We start from the raw sequence: 18,677 nt of genomic DNA, 5'->3' as shown, positions 1-18,677 counted from the left end.
GAGCCAGGGCACCCTCCAAGGGGGGTCAGTGACAAGAGCCCGAGAGCTGCGGCCGTGCCAGGGGACCCCCAGCCCTGCACGGGCAGGTGGGAGCAGCGCAGGCTGAAGGCAGGTGCGCTGAGCCCCCCGCCACCCCCACTGGAGGGACAGTCGCTGTGCGAGGGCCACGAATTGCTGACAGTCAGCAAACACCGCACACGCCTGGAGTTTGGTTTCCCAGTCAACATCTGCCTTCCCCGGGAAGTTTACTGGAAAGAAGACGGCATTAAGGTGTGATTGCAGGCAGGTGACTTGCAGATGGTCGAGGGAATGGCGTGCTCTTGCTGCAGGCTAGGGAAGTCGCTTCGGTACAGGACAAGATCCAGCTGAACGTGAGAGAGAGTGCATCTTCAGGCACCCAAATGCATGTATAAGGAAAGCACAAGCAGCAGCAAGTGTTTTCGCAGCGCCCTGTGACTACCAGCCCGGCGGCAGCAGCACCGCGGTGGCCACCATGCCATCCCCCTACCCATGCCATGCTGCCTGGCCCTGCTGCCAGCCCAGCAGCTAGGGAAGGAAAGCCGGCAATGGCCACAACCTCCGCCTAGTGTCACCCCGTGGGGAGCAACACCTGCAGAGCCACCAGCCTGGAGCCCTGAACCCAGCCCTACCGTCAGAACGTCGCGGCTGTTGGTGCCACAGCTGCGAGCACGCTGCTGTATCGGGAGGGGGTGTGGGGGACAGATGTGCTTTCGGAGCGGCTCTTGCACAGGCAGCTCTGCTGCATGGGGGTCCTGCACGCTCCCTCCTTGCAGGGCACGACAAAGCTCTGCCCGCACCCTGCTGAGCCAGCGATGCCGCAGTCGCAGCCGAATCTTCTGGCAGGGGGCTAAATTGCAGCTTCCTTCAGGTTTCCTCGGTGGGAGGGAGTAGATACCTCAGGAGACTGAGCTGCCCGGCCTCAAATCAGGAGCCAAGGAAGAGTTATCTCCGCAGCTCCCTTGCTCTGAACTCTCTGTTACTTGACATCACCGATTGCGCAGAGGAGCGGAGGTGATGGCAAGAGCAGGAGGGAGGCATCCGAGCCAAAGGGCTATTTTTGCAGGCTGCTCTGGGCCAGGAGCTGCTTGACCCGGCGTACGTACACCGTGCCCTGCAAAGTCGGCCCCAGCTCTCAATCCAAGGCGCTGCCACGGACCCAACAACAATCTTAAAGCCCTCCCTTGTCAGCCACGGGTAATTAATGCTCACGGCGCCTGTCACGGCAGCAATCCCCATTGTTTCCCCGTTGCGCAGGGCCAGCCTATTGTTTGCGTACCCCAGCGAGCCAAGGGGCCAAGGGTTAGTGGGTTAACAGCTACGGAACGTCATGCTGCGCTCAGGGCGGGGGACACGGGCTGCAGCTCTGCGTTTGGGTGTAACTGCACGCTGGCCCCAAGCTAGAACCCTTTCACCCCTGCCCCGCCAGCCTGCCCTGGCTCCGCTGCACGCTCCTCCCACAAGCCGCACAACCCCACACTGAAAAAGAATCAGACCAAAAAATGCAAAGCTTGAGCTTCTGCAGCTTATGCAAGGAAACGTTCTTTAAAAAATGCAGCAAAAGCATTTATAGGATCCTGGCAACATAAGCAAAGCACGTGACAGGCCGCGAGGCCGAGACTGCGTGCTGGCATCCCCCAGTTTTTAATGTACAGAATCACGCAGCTTTCTCCAAGGACACTTTGCACTTTCTTTGGCCTTGGCAACCATCAAGTTAATAGCAACACTGCTTCCAAAAAAATAAAATCCTAACCAAACGCTGACTTTTGGCAGGGGAAAAAAAAAAAAAACCCTAAGACACTGCATCATTTGGAGCGTGCACTGTTTAGTACTAACACAAAATTTATTGCTTCTGCAAAGCCTAAACACTAGCAGCTGCTGCCTCCTCCTCACACTCCTCTGCATCTCTGCGGACCACCTCGTGTCGGCTGTGCCAGTGGTGGGGTCGGAGCAGGGAGCCCTCCGAGAGCCGCTCGAGGCCAGCCCTGGGCTCCTCCTCGGGGCCGGGGTCCCTGCGGAGGCCGGAGCTGCAGCTGCCCCGCATCACTGACAGATTGCCTTTGGCTCGCCTGTGACAGCGGTTGTTATTAGAGAGACACCAGCGACACAAAAGCCTCTCTGGAGGAAACTGCAGCGAGCCTGGGATGAGGTAGGAGCGGAGGGGGAGAGAGTGAGCAGGAAAACCACAAGACACTTGCGCCTGCTAAAAATGATTTCCACCTAGTAATTTTAGCAGCTGTTCTGTTCCTCTGCCTACCTTCCTGGATGAATTTTAAGTAGGAGGTGAGTGAAAATGAGAACGGTGACAGAGTTTTTCCCCCCCACAAACCTCTGTATCTGCACATTTTTAACTTCTCCCTGACCCCATCTTAAAGACACAGTCAGATATTTTCCCCAGTTACGTGGTTTTTCTCCTGGCTGGTAAAAAGAACCGGGAATTCACACCAACATTTCTCAAGGGTGGTTAAAAATAGTGACCCGTCGGAGGAGAACGGAGCCGCACCAGCCCCCCTGGTCCAGCCCTGCACCCCAGCCCACATGGCCGGACCTGCCCGCCTCAGACCTGCAGGCCTGGGATATGGATGCGAAAAGAAATGCAGCTTCCTAATAAATAATAAATGCCGTGAAGCCATGCCTCCTTCCAGCAAGGGACGATTTCTCTCCCGCGTGTGCCGGGGCGGACCTCAGCAATGCCCTCTGCCTCTGCGTGAAGCTGGCCCCGAGGAGCAGCAGCGCAGGGCGGTGGCTGTGCCTGTCCCCTCGCCCTACACCCACGCGCTCACAGCTGCAGCGGCCACGTTTGGCGATGATGGGGGGAGGACAACTGGAGAAACCCTCTCGGAGCCCTGCGGTTAAGCAGGTGCTCTGCTGAAACACACACACGCTGAAGCACTCACAGCAAGGGCTGCTGTTCGGTTGGAGGTGCGTTGACATTAACACACAAGTTACAACCTGTGTTTCAATCCTCAGAAATATATATACACGCATAGTGAGCGTGGGCTAATGTCAAGCAAAGTGCATGGCGTGCCATCAAACCAAGTGAAGAATTGTCCCCTCAATGGGGACAGGTAGACCAGAGCAGCAGTTTTAGAGCTTGAAGTTCGGTTACCTGCTCATTTATGGTGCTCTTTTCCGGGGCCTTTGGGACACAAACATTTTGCTGAATTCCTGAGAGATGAAGAAGTTTGCTGCCTAGTAAGTTTTCCTCCATTCTTCTCAAACTTCATCAATCCCAGTGATGACCAAATTTGAGGGTTTTGTTCACTTAACGAGCTAAGAAATAAGGAACAATTTGAAGTCAGGGTTAACCTCTGATATGGTTGCACTGAACTCAAGTCAAAACCACCAGCAACATTTTATTTCCAGCACATCTCCTTCACTGACACAACAGGCAGCAGGTGCTGCCAGCCTCCTGCAGCGAGGTCCCTCAAGCCCTTCTCCATTTAGGCACGGCATCTGAAGTCAAACAAGCTTGTCCTCCCTCATTCAGACCCCCTGTAAGAGAACCACCTCCCTCTCCTGCCACGGTGAGCTCTCCTGCCTCACGCAATTGCCTCCGAGCCCCTTCATCCTCCACCACTTACAGCTGCAGTGAAGGTCCTCCTGCAACCCAGCTCTTAAATCACGCCTTTGCCAGTCCCTGGCGCCCTTGGCATAAGCTCTGACAAAAGGAACAAGCCACCTCTTTCCTCCTGTTTGCCTCCCAAAGCAGTGAGTGCCCTGCTTCCCCAGGTGCAGCCTTTCTGCCCCATGGCTCCCCCAGGCCCCCTCTCCGGCACGCCAGGGCGCAATGGGTGACCTTGTGCAGGAGCGGAAGCTCCTTCTCTTGGAGGTTTTGGGGAGGAAAAAAACCCCACTGCTAATCTCCCTCTGCCTCTGCCTGCCCTCACAGCTTTGCTCACATGAAGCAAACTGTACGCAGTGCCCTCCCACGAGGATGGAAATTACGTACAGGGGAGCGAGGCGGGGGCTCGGCCGGCCTGCGGCACAGCGTGGCACAGCACGGCACGGCCCTGATGCGGGGCTCCCAGGCCTCAACCAGTGCAAGGGGAAAGAGGTTACATGGGGGAGGCTCCTGTGCCGTCACGGTGCTGCGGCTCCTTTCTCTCCCACCACCTGGCAGCTCACCCACGGCTAATGTAGGATGCAGGCTCTGGGTGCCCGCAGCACCCTGTGCAGCATCCCCTGGCAAACCTAAGGGCCGCACAGAGGCAGGAGAGCGTGGAGAAGGCGTATCCAGAGCCGTACTGGGAAAATCAGAGAGCTGGTAACTGGAGGAGGAACATCAAGGCTCAGGACAACTGCTGCCAAGGTTCAGTTTGCGGTTCAACAAGTGCAACAAATTGATGTTTTGGGCTGTGAAGATTTTGGGCCAAAATTCATCTGTGATCAGCTGGTTCATACAATGTCTTTAAACAGAGTCAGACCCAATACAGAAATCTGCAGTTCAAGATTTAAAAGTTTTTCACTTGAAGGTCAACGCCTTTTTAGCCTGCTTACTTCTAAATTGGTTAGAAATTGTCTGTCCAACTACTAATTCTCAGCTAGCAGCAGGTCATCCAGATTGTCCTTGAAATGTCACGTGAAATGATTTGTACTCTAAGTAATTAACTTCTTTGAGGTTCTGATTGTTGATATATTGCGACCAGCAGAGTATACGGCATTACAAAAGAGAACAACATTTTGTACCTCCAATGTCTTGACTTCAAAGCATTTGAACTTTATAAACAAAGAGACATGGCCTCAGTCTAGCACCAAAGAAAGCAAATTTATGTAAGCAGAAAGTCTGGAACAAATAATTAGAACATGAGACTAAACAAAAACATTTGTGAGTTTGTTGAAACAACTTTGCGATATAAACTTATTTTTTCTGCGTATATTTATTTCCACTTTACCTAAGGGTGCCCTCCGAGCGCTATTTCTCACTTGTGTTGCGTTCGGAAGAAGGTCAGCAGTCAGCACCGCGGAGCTCACGCTGCAGGCTCTTCTCCCGGGGCGCCCGCGCCGCAGCCCAGAAGCGGCCTGGATGTGCCACGCACCGTGACAGCTTCTCTTCCAGCGTGTAAGCTTTTGCTCTAAACAGCCAGGTGGGAACCTGCAGAGCCAGCATTCCTCAGCTCATCTCAAAGCCACAGCTCCACGGCGAGTACCTTCCGCGACCTATTCAGAGTTGCGCAGGATTTAGACCGCCCGCCCCCCCCCAAACCGTTTCGGAAGATATGCTCCATTTGAGCATCTTCCGTCGCACCTCCGTAAGGCACAGGTGACGGCGGGGTGCACTTGCAGCCGGGAAGGGTGTCACTTTGCTAATTTGTCTGCTCACCCCGCAGGAGCCGAAGCAGCCCCTCGCGGGATCGCAGCGTTCACACCCAGCAAGATAACGCAACCGCAGCTTTTGGTACTTCAGGAGCAGTTAAATGCAGCTCGTTTCAGCGCGGCTGAGAGGAAGCCACGGGCCAATTCGTGGCCACGGCTGCTGCGGCCCTGCCCGCGCTCCCGCCCAACCCCGCGCTGCGCCGCGGCCTCCGGCGCCTCGGCCGCGGCTCCCGGGCAGGCGGCGGCGCTGGCGTCGCGCTGCTGCCACCTGGCGGGGAGCGGGGCGCAGCGAGCGGCCTGCGCCGGCCGGGCCCCGGGCGCCGGGCCTCGGCGGGACCCCGGGCCTCGGGGGGGCCTCGGCGGGACCCCGGGCCTCGGGGGGGCCTCGGGGGGGGCCTCGGCGGGACCCCGGGCCTCGGGGGGGCCCCGGGCCCCGGGGGGACCTCGGCGGCGCCTCGGCGGGACCCCAGGGCGACCCCGGGCCTCGGCGGGACCCCGGGCCTCGGAGGGGCCTCGGCGGGACCCCAGGGGGACCCCGGGCCTTGGCGGGACCCCGGGCCTCGGGAGGGCCTCGGGAGGGGCCTCGGCGGGACCCCGGGCCTCGGGGGGACCTCGGCGGCGCCTCGACGGGACCCCAGGGCGACCCCGGGCCTCGGCGGGACCCCGGGCCTCGGAGGGGCCTCGGCGGGACCCCAGGGGGACCCCGGGCCTCGGCGGGACCCCGGGCCTCGGGGGGGCCTCGGGGGGGGCCTCGGCGGGACCCCCGGCGGGACCCTGGGCCTCGGGGGGACCTCGGCGGCGCCTCGACGGGACCCCAGGGCGACCCCGGGCCTCGGCGGGACCCCGGGCCTCGGAGGGGCCTCGGCGGGACCCCAGGGGGACCCCGGGCCTCGGCGGGACCCCGGGCCTCGGAGGGGCCTCGGCGGGACCCCAGGGGGACCCCGGGCCTTGGCGGGACCCCGGGCCTCGGGGGGGCCTCGGCAGGACCCCAGGTCTCGGGGAGGGGCCTCGGCGGGGCGGTGCAGGGGGACGGAGGGAGCGGTCACTGGCACCCGTCACCTGCCAACTCTAAGCAGCAGCTTACGCATTGCTTGAATTGCGACAAAAGCGCTCGATCCACGGCGCAGCTCGTGACCAGCGACAGCAGCCAAGGGTCAAACCGAACACTGCAATTACAGTCTAACGCTTGCAGCCCGGAAGGCCAACCCTGTCCTGGGCTGCACCAAAAGCAGCGTGGCCAGCGGGTCAAGGGAGGTGATTCTGCCCCTCTGCTCTGCTCTGGTGAGACCTCACCTGGAGCACTGCGTCCAGCTCTGGGGCCCTCAGCACAAGAAGGACATGGACCTGCTGGAGCAGGTCCAGAGGAGGGCCACCAAAATGATCCAAGGGCTGGAGCACCTCTCCTACAAGGCCAGGCTGAGGGAGTTGGGGTTGTTCAGCCTGGAGAAGAGAAGGCTGCGGGGAGACCTTATTGCGGCCTTTCAGTACTTAAAGGGGGCCTACAGGAAGGATGGGGACAAACCGTTTAGCAAGGCCTGTTGTGACAGGACAAGGAGTAATGGTTTTAAACTAAAGGAGGATAGATTTAGACTGGATAGAAGGAGGAAATTTTTTACAATGAGGGTGGTGAAGCACTGGCACAGGTTGCCCAGAGAGGCAGTGAAGGCCCCATCCCTGGCAACATTCAAGGTCAGGTTGAGCACCCTGATCTGGTTAAAGCTGTCCCTGCTCACTGCAGGGGGGTTGGGCTGGATGACCTCTAAAGGTCCCTTCCAAAGCATTCTATGATTAATACACTGGTGGGGAAAATAATCTCCACAGTGATCATTTGGTGGGGAAGATACACTTCTTACAACAGAAAAGCCAAGATTTGACCTAATCCTCTGCTACACCGAAAGCAGGGACTGGCCAGCACTTCGGGCCGCCTCAGCCAAGCGCCAGCTTTGCGGCTCTGCCCCAGAGCTGCTGTGCCAGAAGCAGCTCTGAAGTAACAAATCACCGGCAGGGGATGGAAAAACCACACTGTACTTCAACTTGTATGGCAGCAATTTTTCACATTTTTAATATATACAGGAATAACATTAGTTACCCTGGGATCACTCAGCTGCTTTAAAATGAACCATGTTCTGAATTGCTTTAAGATCAATGCTTTTTACCAGCAGAAGACAAGGAAAGCATATCCATTTAACAACTAAATGGGTTTAAAAAAATAGTTTTGGGCAGTTTCCTATCTCACAGTTAGTGGATTAACTTTAGAAGTCAAAGGCCTTTTCTCTATGCGACAGAGCTGTGAGGCAGAGTTTATTGTTGTAACATATATAATTTTGCTATGAAGGGGTACAAAATCCTGGAGTAAGGAAGTCACAAACAAGTGGCGGCACTGCCTAACTCTTCCTGTTCTAGCCCATGATTTTGAAGCTGATCAAACCATCAAGCAAGGCTGCAAAAGGAGAACCCTCTTCTCCTAGTAGCTGTTTGCGATGCATGAGGGCTCACAGGAGAGAGACGGGCACTTAGGATCCTGTAAAAAATTAGATCCCAGCAGAGAATTACTAGCAAAGGGTGATTACTGTGTACTTACCCACGAACTGCAGTCCTGACTTTGGGCTGTGTTACAGAAGTGGACAAGCTACCCAAGACTGACTGACAGCCATCCAGCGTGCCGAGGTCCTGCAGCCTGTGCTGCGGTGTCCTGCGGTGTCCTGCGGTGCCACAACCACCTCTCAAAATTAGCTCAGGTGTACGTAGTACAAGCTGTAGTTGTGTATTCTTAGTATAGGGACGCTCTTGCAATGCTGCAGAGTGCAAGACTTACACTGGAATAGAGCTCTGTGCCTGTTCTTTTTAAATAAAGTGAAGGAGGGAAGGAAAAAAGAAGGAAAACCCAGGAAGAACAGAACTCCAGAAGAATCCATTTTGAGGAAGATACTTTATAGAAGATAACTTTAAGAGATTGACCCGTTTAGTTTGTCAAAACATTAAAACTCACGTTACACTGCTCTAAGCACTCAGGCAGCAAAGACTTTCCTCTGGCAGAGAAAAGCACACAGAGGACCGGTACCTGGAAACCAAAGCCAGCCCTATCGAGACACTGCAACCAGTGTTACTAGACACAGTGATTCTGCAGGTCTTAATATTTATCTTCTAGTCAAGACTGCGAGCCTTGACAGAAAATTCTGGCTTTTACATTTCAGAAGTTAGGGCATAAATGTGTCTGTAAAAGCCACAGCCATATGTAACAAATCATTATAACACGCATAATGCTATTACTTATTTAAGGCTTAACACAGTAAAGAGAAAATGGACTGGCTTGTGGCAAAGCATCTTCCACTGGGCTTTCCTGTCTAAAATCCCGCTGGTACACAGGAAGATGCTAAATTCTTAAGGCCATCTCTGATCACACAGCAAGGAAGGAGCTTTTCCTCAGTTGTCCAGCAAAAAGCTGGAACTACCAACTTTTCAAAAAGGAATTCAGAAATTTAAAACTGTCCACTAAATTTACACTTTCCCCATTATCTCTGCAAGTCGATGGAATAAATCAGACAAGAGAAGTCTCAAAACCTGAGCCGCTATCCATATACCAGACATTTTAGATTCACTAGTGAGCAGCAAAGCATGGCACCACCACCCCACCTCTTGCTGGCTGTGTCTCTGAACAACAGCACAGCGTATGAATACCGCTAGATCAGACCCACCACAAAGTGGATGGCAGAGAACAGCACAAGTAAACACAACAGGTTTCAGCTCCTCACACTCCTGCTTTCAAGTAAGTGTGCAAAGTCATATTTAAGAAAGGAACACTTTTTTTTGTGGTAGAACTGTATTTAATTATTTTTCATATACAAATTAAGAGAACACACACAAAAAAAATCATTATTCTATCAAACTGAAATAAGCCAAACCAGCACAAATTAATATTTCAAAAATACTACAAATAAAGATGAAACAGATACAGTGGAGAGAATAAAAAGATTTTCAATTCAATTTTCTGCAAAATTACACTCCGAATACTACCTCGTACACACAAGAATGCAGCCCTCAGTGGAAAAAATACCCAGTGCAAAATAGCTTAAAACCCACGTGATTAGAATGCAATGGAAGTAAATTCACATTTGAAGAGAGCCATCACATTTCATTTTTCTTTTCAGTAACAAGATTATTGCACAAAAACAGTCAAGTACTTTTTCTCCACAAGCATTACTTTACAGCTTTAGTGATTCTAAAAGCGATGTGAGGTTCCAGCATTTGTTACTGCTCAACCACTCCACATAAATCATACTGGTTTATACAAACAAAATGCATTTATCTGATCAGCTGAATTCTTTCCTTTCTGTGCATCAACCCCAACAAGCACCACTTAGGCCTTGTGATTTCGTGGTGACCAATTTTGACTGATGATGATGATGCATGAGAAGAAATCATAATCCAACTAATACCCAGGGTGGGCTGTCTTTGCAGGACCAACAGGACAAAAAAAAGCAATAAAACCTATTTCTCACTCAAGCAACATTGCTATACTCTGATTATATTCTCAAAGTGCAAAAATAGGCTATCTATTGAGAACTGTGCTGTATTACTCACAGAACCAAATCTCAGAGCAGAACTGCACTTCAAGTAAGTTCACAGTTGCATAATAAAAAAGTCCCATGATCTTTTGGCTAATTTGTCGTCTTATTGCCCAGGTAGAGCTCCAGTAGTAGGCTAACTCAACTTAAAGCAATTTACCTAACCCAAAAGTCAAATCACTCCACTGAAGCAAGGTAGAGTTCAGTTTTAAACACTGGTCTGAGACTACCAAAAAAAAAATAATTAAACCAGAATTAATTTAACACCCTCCCCCCCCCCCCCCCAACCACACATTAATTGTATTGGATAGACTTACATTGAGACACAGAAAGAAAATGTCTGACAGTCGTGGTGCAGACGGCCTTGAGAGCACTAGTTAGTATTTTTTCAAAACGATGAGACAAACAACAGAATAGGCATTTATTAGCACCAAAGGAAAAATGGTATTTCTCAATTTATATCTAACCCCCAACTACAGAACACTTAGTTGTCAACTCCACCATCAATTCTAACACCTGAATCATCCAAATACTAAGAATAGTATCAACACTGCAGTCAGCTATGCTCTGGGTGACCGTACTACTGCTTTAAAAACGCAGTGGGACTCTACCAAATGAGTGTGACAGTGTGACTATCAAGGTAGCTCAGTTAAAACATGTTTCAGTTCTTGTTTTATGCTTTTAATCAATATTATTCAATATAAATATAAAAGTTGGACCAAGTTAAATAGAAAATATGGTTCCATAGGTGCTACTCATGGGATCAGAAATGTTTGGGGTTTTTTTAGGATTTTTTTTTCACAGCATTGAAGTTGTCCTGAATGGTAGGAAGGTCCTGAAGGCTAGGACAGCTGGCCACAGTCAGTAATGACAATCTTTTTGGAGGTCTTGCCATTCTTGGAACCAAAGCTCTCAATTTTTTTCACGACATCCATTCCTTCCTTTACATGCCCAAAAACAACATGTTTTCCATCTAGCCTGTAAAACAAAGGCAGTTTTACTTAAAACAACATAAAGACTGAACCAAACTGAGCTCAGTGAAGGGATGTTAGCAGATCTTCATAGCTCTCACCTGCTGATCAACCGTAAGGCAAAGGCACAACTGCTCTACAAGTGACATGAAATGCTTTTAGCTCTGGACCTTAGAAACATTATGAGGGATAGTGGCCTTGTTACCCTCACAGCCCGTCCTCCCTCAAGTAGCACAAAACAATTTATTAGCCATTGTGAGTCAAGTAATTTGGAAATTAAAAAGGAAAACAAAACCCCCCAAACAAAACCCCATCAACACACAAACAAACAAAAAATCCCTAAGAAAACCCCGAACCCTCCGGATCCAGGCATCAATTCGTCAGGTTAGTATGCAGGGCTGAGAACCTACCAGTCAGTTTTTGCAGTGCAAATGAAGAACTGAGATCCATTTGTATTGGGTCCTGCATTGGCCATTGAAAGGACACCTACAACAACAGCAGAAGCAGCTTATTAGGTTGGTGTAACAAGTGTGCAGTGGAGAAGACAATTTTCCTCTGTACGTTTAGACTAAAGATGGACAGACAGAAAATGTGATGGCCTCACATTGTCTCCAAATGATTTCTGATGCCAGCTTCTTGTCTTTGACTATTCCCTCAAGCCCAGCCTCCCTTCTCTCCACAGCAAGAATGTTAGCAATATAATTAGTTGCACACATCCTGAATGTGATTAGCAGAAGGTAACCTCTACTGTGGTTCAACAGCAGCAGTAGTTTCCTGTGATGAGGAAGTAACAATCCGAAAGAGAGAGACTATAGAACTCAATCAGATGTTCTTAGGCATGGCTTTTCCTTTATTTTTTCTGGATTTAATTTGAGCTTAAAAGGATGTGCCTGTGTAATCTAGTAAATAAGAAATCCCAGATTGTTTTGTTTCACTTCTGCAGTAATCATCCAACTAAAAATTCAAGTCTATGACTTACGAAAGAGGAAAATGAAAGCAGTAATTTCACCTTTGTAGAATTTGCAAGTAAAATACAAACCCCCCCCTACTTTATTTTGCACAGTCTTTTTTATAGGAAGAGCAAGAATGGCAATGTCACCCATTACAGGCTGACTTCTATTTGTACAGCAGTCTACACAAATAAGCACATGCCAGGGATGATGCATTGTTAAACTTCCTTGATATTTCTGTAACTGCCAAGTATCCCACACATCTAAAAAACCTTATTTTTTTAAAAACACATCTTCATAAACAATGCTCCATTATAGGTTATTGTCATCAGAAGGTAGAAAGAATATGTTTATTTACCAGGTCCTACATGCTTAAGTGTGAAATTTTCATCTGGAAATCTACTGCCATAAATGGATTTTCCACCGGTTCCATTATGATTTGTAAAGTCACCACCCTGAAACAGAAATGGCTATTAACTTTACTAGCACACAAGCATTATTTTAGATCAGATGCTATTGAAGTGGCGGTATTGAAAATATACTCACTTACTCTAATTTAAAAGTAATAAAATCAGTAAATTTTCTTCAGGTTAAGAATGAGTATGGTCACATGAGGATTTAAAACCATGTAACCAGATGAAGATACAATCAAGCTGAAAGTAAATTTCCACTCCAGATATTGCTGATACTCTCCAACTGACATCCATGACTCCAACAACCACCTTTCTGTGTTACCAGCCTTGCTCCCAAATGTGACGCAACAAACGGCAGTAATTTTAAGACAGACCTCAAAGGCCTCAAAACAAAATCACCCAAATTCATTACCACAGCCAAGACCCAAGAAGTTTTATTTTTCCCTTTCTTTCTCCCAACAGGTATAAATACTGGTGAGGAATTCCATTATTACTATTTGCTGTTTCTAGGTTTTGCTGTTTAAGTGTTACACCTGAGCTATTTTAAACTTCCCTCAGCTACACGCTGTTTGCTGGGCTAGATGTGACCACCTGTCTTAGGTTAGACACACAAAACCCAACAAACAAAAAAAATCCCCAGACACAGTGACTCCCAAAGGTGGCTACTAAACACTGCTTCCAGCAACCTGCCATCTCCTCTCCCAGAAGCGACACCGCCCATGTTGGCAAAGAACTCGTACGTAACAAGTATTTCATGTGATGTTCATCTTTCCATTCTCACCTTGAGCAATCTATTACAGGAGGCATTACAGCTACTCCTACGCAGTCCCAGAAGTATGCTCTGCACGCTGCATGCCATGTGGAGGCATCTGAATTGCCAAGTCCTGGGTATGATGACCTCCAATTAGGCTATACCAATTGCCTGAATCATATTAACACTCCATCTCAACAAGTGGAAAGGCCTCTACTCTTTCCTCTCACTTTAAAATATTTGAAACCTACGACAGTATTTCCACTTTGGTAATGACTACCAAGTAATTCCTAAACATCAATTCATCATCTCACCATACCACAGAGTAAACCACCTAATATCTTCATTTTGGGTCCATTTGTGGGGACAAAACAGGGAGGCAAGGAGAACAGACTTACACAGAACTTCACAAATTAGGGGTAGAACTGAGAGTAGGATTTCTATTTTTCTTATATTTATGTATTTCTGACCCCAGCAAGACTTCTAAACTTTGTCCCTTTTTCAGTATCACAAAACCTTAGTTTGCATTTCAAAGGCAAGAAAATAGGTTCTTTACAGCACACTTGTCCCCTTTCTCTTCTTAGAAATAGGTCATAAGATTAGGGCCTCTTGACAGCTGCATTTTTTAGCTTAAAAAAAGAAGTGAGGAGGGGGGACCATCACAGTCATCAGTTAATAAATAAAGCACGCTTACTATAACCTTCATCTCAAGTTATTTACAGAGCCAGTCTACAATGCAATGCTGTTGAAATGTAGCTCTTTTACAGGAAGAGAGGACCACCAGGAATCATACAATCCAGTGCGCTACAGCAGCTGAAATCCTGCTCATTTGCCAAACACAGTACGCTTTCAAAAAGGCTTTTTCCACTTGTTGTTGTTGTTGGTACTGTTTAAGAAAACATTGCGAACGTGCATGGACTTTATTTCAGAATTTTGAAAGATTCATCCTTTAAATCAAAACAAAATCCCTTTCAGGTTCCCTCCTCCCCTTCATATTAGGGAGATGTTCAGAAAAATAAGTATTTTTTTTTTTTAAACACATTCTTTATTGTGAACAGATTATTCTGTTGGGAATAAAGAACGGACACGTTTTCTTAGCTTGCTTGGAACACAAGGCTGATTGTCATTCTAGCCACAAATGCTTCTCCCAAGCAAGTGCCATTTTGCCAAATATGCCCCACACTAAAGTACCCTGCTAAACAAAAGCAGAAAGCCTTAAGCCAGTTTTTTTAAGACAGTCTACACATAATTTACACTTATTTGTACAAAAGATGTGCTAAGCAACAGCCATAGCAAAAAGATCAGAAATGCAAGTCACACTGTCACTTGTTTATTCTTTAGTTAGCAAAGGTTAGAGCAGACCCACTTAAAATGTTACTACTAGTCTAACCAGTTCTAAAAATATATAAATAACATAGAGATACATTTAATAGCAAAAGTAAAAAAAAAACCCACTACCTGGCACATAAATGAAGGAATCACTCTGTGAAAAGTGGATCCTTTATATCCAAATCCTTTTTCCCCAGTACAAAGAGCTCTGAAGTTTTCTGTGAAAACAAAGCATAAAGTATTATGTGGCCGTACACGATACATAATATAATCAAACACAAGTAGATTAACTACGCCACAAGTTCATACACTTCAAAAATTGTACAGTATCTTTAAGGTATTACTGATTTATTAGTTGTTTCCATGCTTTAGAAAACCTCTGTTATAAAGCTAAGGAAACAAAGCTTGTTTAGCCTCAGAACAGGGTACAAACACAACCCTTGTCCATCTCATCTCCCTTTTATTTTGCTGTTATACCGTAACTCTGATCCCCCCCGCCTCCCCAAACCCACCACCTTGGAGTTAAAGATTTCATTTTCTGACTTGTATGCCTTTGTTCTCTATAGTAATTGTGAAGATGATGCCTTTTTTTTTTTTTTTTTTTTTTTTTTAAGGATATTGTCCTGGTTTCAGCTGGGATAGAGTTAATTTTCTTCCTAGCAGCAGGCATAGTGCTGTGTTTTGGATTTAGTAGGAGAAGAATGTTGATAACAGGCTGATGTTTTTAGTTGTTGCTGAGTACTGCTTATGCTAGTCAAGGACTTTTTCAGCTTCCCATGCTCTGCCAGGCGCACAAGAAACTGGGAGGGGGCACAGCCAGAATAGTTGATCCAAACTGACCAAATGGCTATTCCATACCATATGACGTCATGCTCAGTATAGAAACTGGGGGTGGTTGGCCGGGGAGCAGCGATCGCTGCTCGGGAACTGTCTGGGTATCGGTCGGCGGGTGGTGAGCAACTGCATTGTGCATCACTTGCTTCGTGTATCATTATTATTATTATACTGTTACTATTAGCATTACTATTTTCCTTTATTTCAATTATTAAACTGTTCTTATCTCAACCCAGGAGTGTTTCTCACTCTTACTCCTCCGATTCTCTCCCCCATCCCATCGGGGTAGGGGGAGTGAGCGAGCGGCTGCGTGGTGCTTAGTTGCTGGCTGGGGCTAAACCACGACAGCTATCCATCTAGTGGGAACTGAAAGCACAAGTTTTTCAGAACTGCTAAATAAACACATGAAGAAGGAAATACGTGATAAAACACAAAAACTGTGTAACATGAGTGCACTGATCAGCTAGTAACAAGGAAAACAAAACCCTGTATGTTCTTTGGAAACTCTGAGAGACACCATCCCTTTGATTTGCTTTTTCCCATTTGCTTTGGGGTTTGATTTTAATGCAAACTAACATGTTTTTAAACATATTTACTCACCACTGATAATCAAACATATGGCCTGTACTGTCTTGGCACAAATTACAATATGAAACTATTTAGAACAACAACAACAAATTATAATTCCTCACTAGCACTGTTCTGGCAAAGCTCGTATCATATTGTTTAACAAATGGGGACGGACTATGGAAACAGTTTCCAAAAGGTAACAGAATATTCTTGTTCCTGAAAATCACAATCTAAACCTTAAATATTTAAGTATGAATTTGTGGAGATGCTACCTTACCTGCTGTCTTTGGAACCACATCAGCTTTCAGCTGTTAAAGAAAAATAAACAAATCAGTAAGTGAGCTTTTTCATACATACATAGAAAAATGTCTACATGGGAGGCTGGTACAACTGAACCGTCTTTCCAAGGTGATGAGCTATGTGAAATCACAAGCCACCCAAAATTCCAAGACGACCTTAAGACTTCCCAAGCATTTGGCTAGCAATTAAAAATATCCCCTCCATGCAACCTTTGGCCAGTTAATGAAGAGCAACTTAAGTAGTGTCTAATGATTTCATTGATCAACATAATCATTTAGCAATAACTAAGAATGTTTACAATGGACCCCAAGGATCAAAGCGCGTTTGGATACAACTGGAGAGATCAAAGTCTGCGGTTGAAATCTGCAGAAAACGCAAAGGAAAAAGAAGAGCAGAAACTGTGTATCAAAATAGACTCATGAGGTTACATACACATTTGTTACAAACAAACACTTCTGATTTCGATTAGTATGCTTCTTTTTACTAATTTTAAAAATGTATGTTCTTATAATTGCCTGGAAAAAGCGACATGCAAATGGCCATATCAGGTCAGACCAAAGTTTTATCTAGTCACACATCCTGACGGGCCAGCAGCAGACACGTAGAAACAGCATGGCTGTGGCAAGAACTTAATGTTCCTTCCCTAGGACGCTCTCCTCGGGTGCCTATAATTTGCAGCTGAACCTAACCACAGCTTAGGCAAAGATTCAAGGAGATGCTGCAATATATTCAGATATCCCGTGAACTGGGCACACTACAAATCTTTAACATGGAAAATGAAATGCTGCCACAAAAAATACAGAAACATTAATGCTATTTTTTATAATACCATCCTACTATTTACTAAATCTCACTGATGAATATGTAACTTGCACAGCAATATTTTTACCTATGACTCCCTCAAACGCTACCTCCTGAGAACATGAGAGCTAGTAGTGTCCGAGTTATTTATGTGCTGACACTTTCAATGAAGAAAAATGAATTGGGCTCTAGTCTCAAGAGAAAACCTTTTAGAGAGCACTCTTATGAACTACATTCAAAAAAAATCCACCGATACAGACCCAGCATGGGTGCTAGAGGCAGAAGGCCACACTGAATTCCCTCAGTAGGCAGCAATTCGGAAGAGCAGCATTCCCTCTTCAGCGCGGGGTTCTGGAGCACAGCCCTCATTCCTTCCCACACACAACACAATTATTCAGAGGCACGTGCCCAGCCCTAAGGATACGTGGTATACCACAATTAAAGTCTTGGCGCTTATCGTGTTTTTTGCAAGAGCAGAGTGTACCGCAGTTTTCCTGTTCAGGCCTTCTGAGTGTTTCGGAGTCTGCGTTTTTAACGATAAAGCTGTTTGCTAGCTGGCCATTGAGCCATCTGCCAGCTCAACCAGAGCTGTGCAAACCTTTCAACGCTCGCGAAGCGGGAAGCTCACAGGCGCGGTACCTCAGAAAACCAAAGACTAAGCCTCAAACGCTAAGCACACAGGAAGAGGAGAAAGTTAAGAAGAGGGCGAAGCTGGAGGAGCGGCTGAAGTCCCCCACGGGCGCGCTGCCCCAGGGTCACGCCGAGCCCTGGGCGGCCGGGCGCGGGCGCGGCTTCGCGGGCAGCGCAGGAGCCCCGGGGACCGGCTGGGGCCTCGGGCGCTTCTGGAACCGCGCTTCTGTCCCTCAAGGAGCCGTACGCTGCAGAGTACGTCTACCCTCGTTCAGCACCCCAGCTTTCACACCGCGGTTCAGAGTTCTCTTCCGCTGGGGCTCCCTGCCACGGCACGGCCCAACCTCCACCCCGCGGGCCGCAGTCACCCCGAGCACCAAGCCCGCGGCCCCGTCCCGCACGGACGGCTTCAGCTACCGGCCGCCGGCACGGGCGAGCGGTACCGCGGCAAAGCGAAGGCGGCCGCCCCGCTCCAGCCCTCTTCCTACCTGCGAGGGAGCCACCCCGCCGCCCCCTCGCCCCGGGAGCGGAGCCCCGCCGGCGGCCGGGCAGCGGGCAGCGGGCTCCGGCAGCCCGGCGAGGGCCGCCACCCCCCGGGCCCCTCTGACGCCCGCGCCGGGGGCGGCCGTGCCCTCCCCGCGGTGCCGGCCGCCCCCCCGCCGGCCTGCCCTGACCTTGCCGCTCACCGGCCGCCATGCCCGGGCGCCCCGCCGCCCTCGGCTCCCCGGGCACCGTCCCTCGGGCCCCGGCGCCAGGTGAGCTGCCGGCAGCCCCCGCCCCCGCGGCAGCCCCGGCGCCCCCACCTCCAGCACGACGCGTCCCAGCGGCTGGTTGTCGACGCCCACGTCCAAGTACACCAGCGGGTTCGGCGGGACGGCGCCGGCCGCGCAGTAAGCGCGGGCACCGGCCGCCCACATGCAGGCGAGCCCCGGCGGCGGCAGCAGGTCCCCGGGCGGGCGAAGCAGGCGGCGGGCGGCGCTCAGCGCCAGCATGCCGCGGGCGGGCGGGCAGCGCAGGCAGCGGCAAGGGGGCAGCGGCGGGCAGGCACCGGCAGACAGCGGCAAGCGGGCAGGCACCGGCAGACAGCATACGCGGCCGCTGCCGCCGAGGCCTTTTATGGGCTCCGCCGCGGCGCCACAGCGCCCGCTGCGGGCGGCGCGCAGCGCAAAATGGCGGCGGGGGCGCTGAGGGCGGCGCGGTGAGAGGCGGCCTGGGGCGGCCGGTGCCCG

General features: G+C 49.6%; 1 protein-coding gene across 1 annotated transcript; it reads right to left on the bottom strand.

The window, feature by feature from the left end:
* Positions 1 to 10,182: 10,182 nt before the first annotated feature.
* Positions 10,183 to 18,440, bottom strand: PPIF (peptidylprolyl isomerase F). Its single transcript, XM_075717285.1, has 6 exons — positions 18,252 to 18,440; positions 15,995 to 16,025; positions 14,443 to 14,531; positions 12,179 to 12,275; positions 11,281 to 11,356; positions 10,183 to 10,877 (listed from the first exon to the last, which is right to left on the bottom strand). Exons 1-6 carry the CDS (start codon positions 18,438 to 18,440, stop codon positions 10,742 to 10,744), a joined length of 618 nt encoding a protein of 205 aa, XP_075573400.1. The 3' UTR covers positions 10,183 to 10,741.
* Positions 18,441 to 18,677: the final 237 nt, after the last annotated feature.

This window comes from Pelecanus crispus, chromosome 10 (genome assembly GCF_030463565.1).
Source record: "Pelecanus crispus isolate bPelCri1 chromosome 10, bPelCri1.pri, whole genome shotgun sequence".
Taxonomy (NCBI): Eukaryota; Metazoa; Chordata; class Aves; order Pelecaniformes; family Pelecanidae; genus Pelecanus; species Pelecanus crispus.
This window is presented reverse-complemented; position numbering and strand designations above follow the sequence as displayed.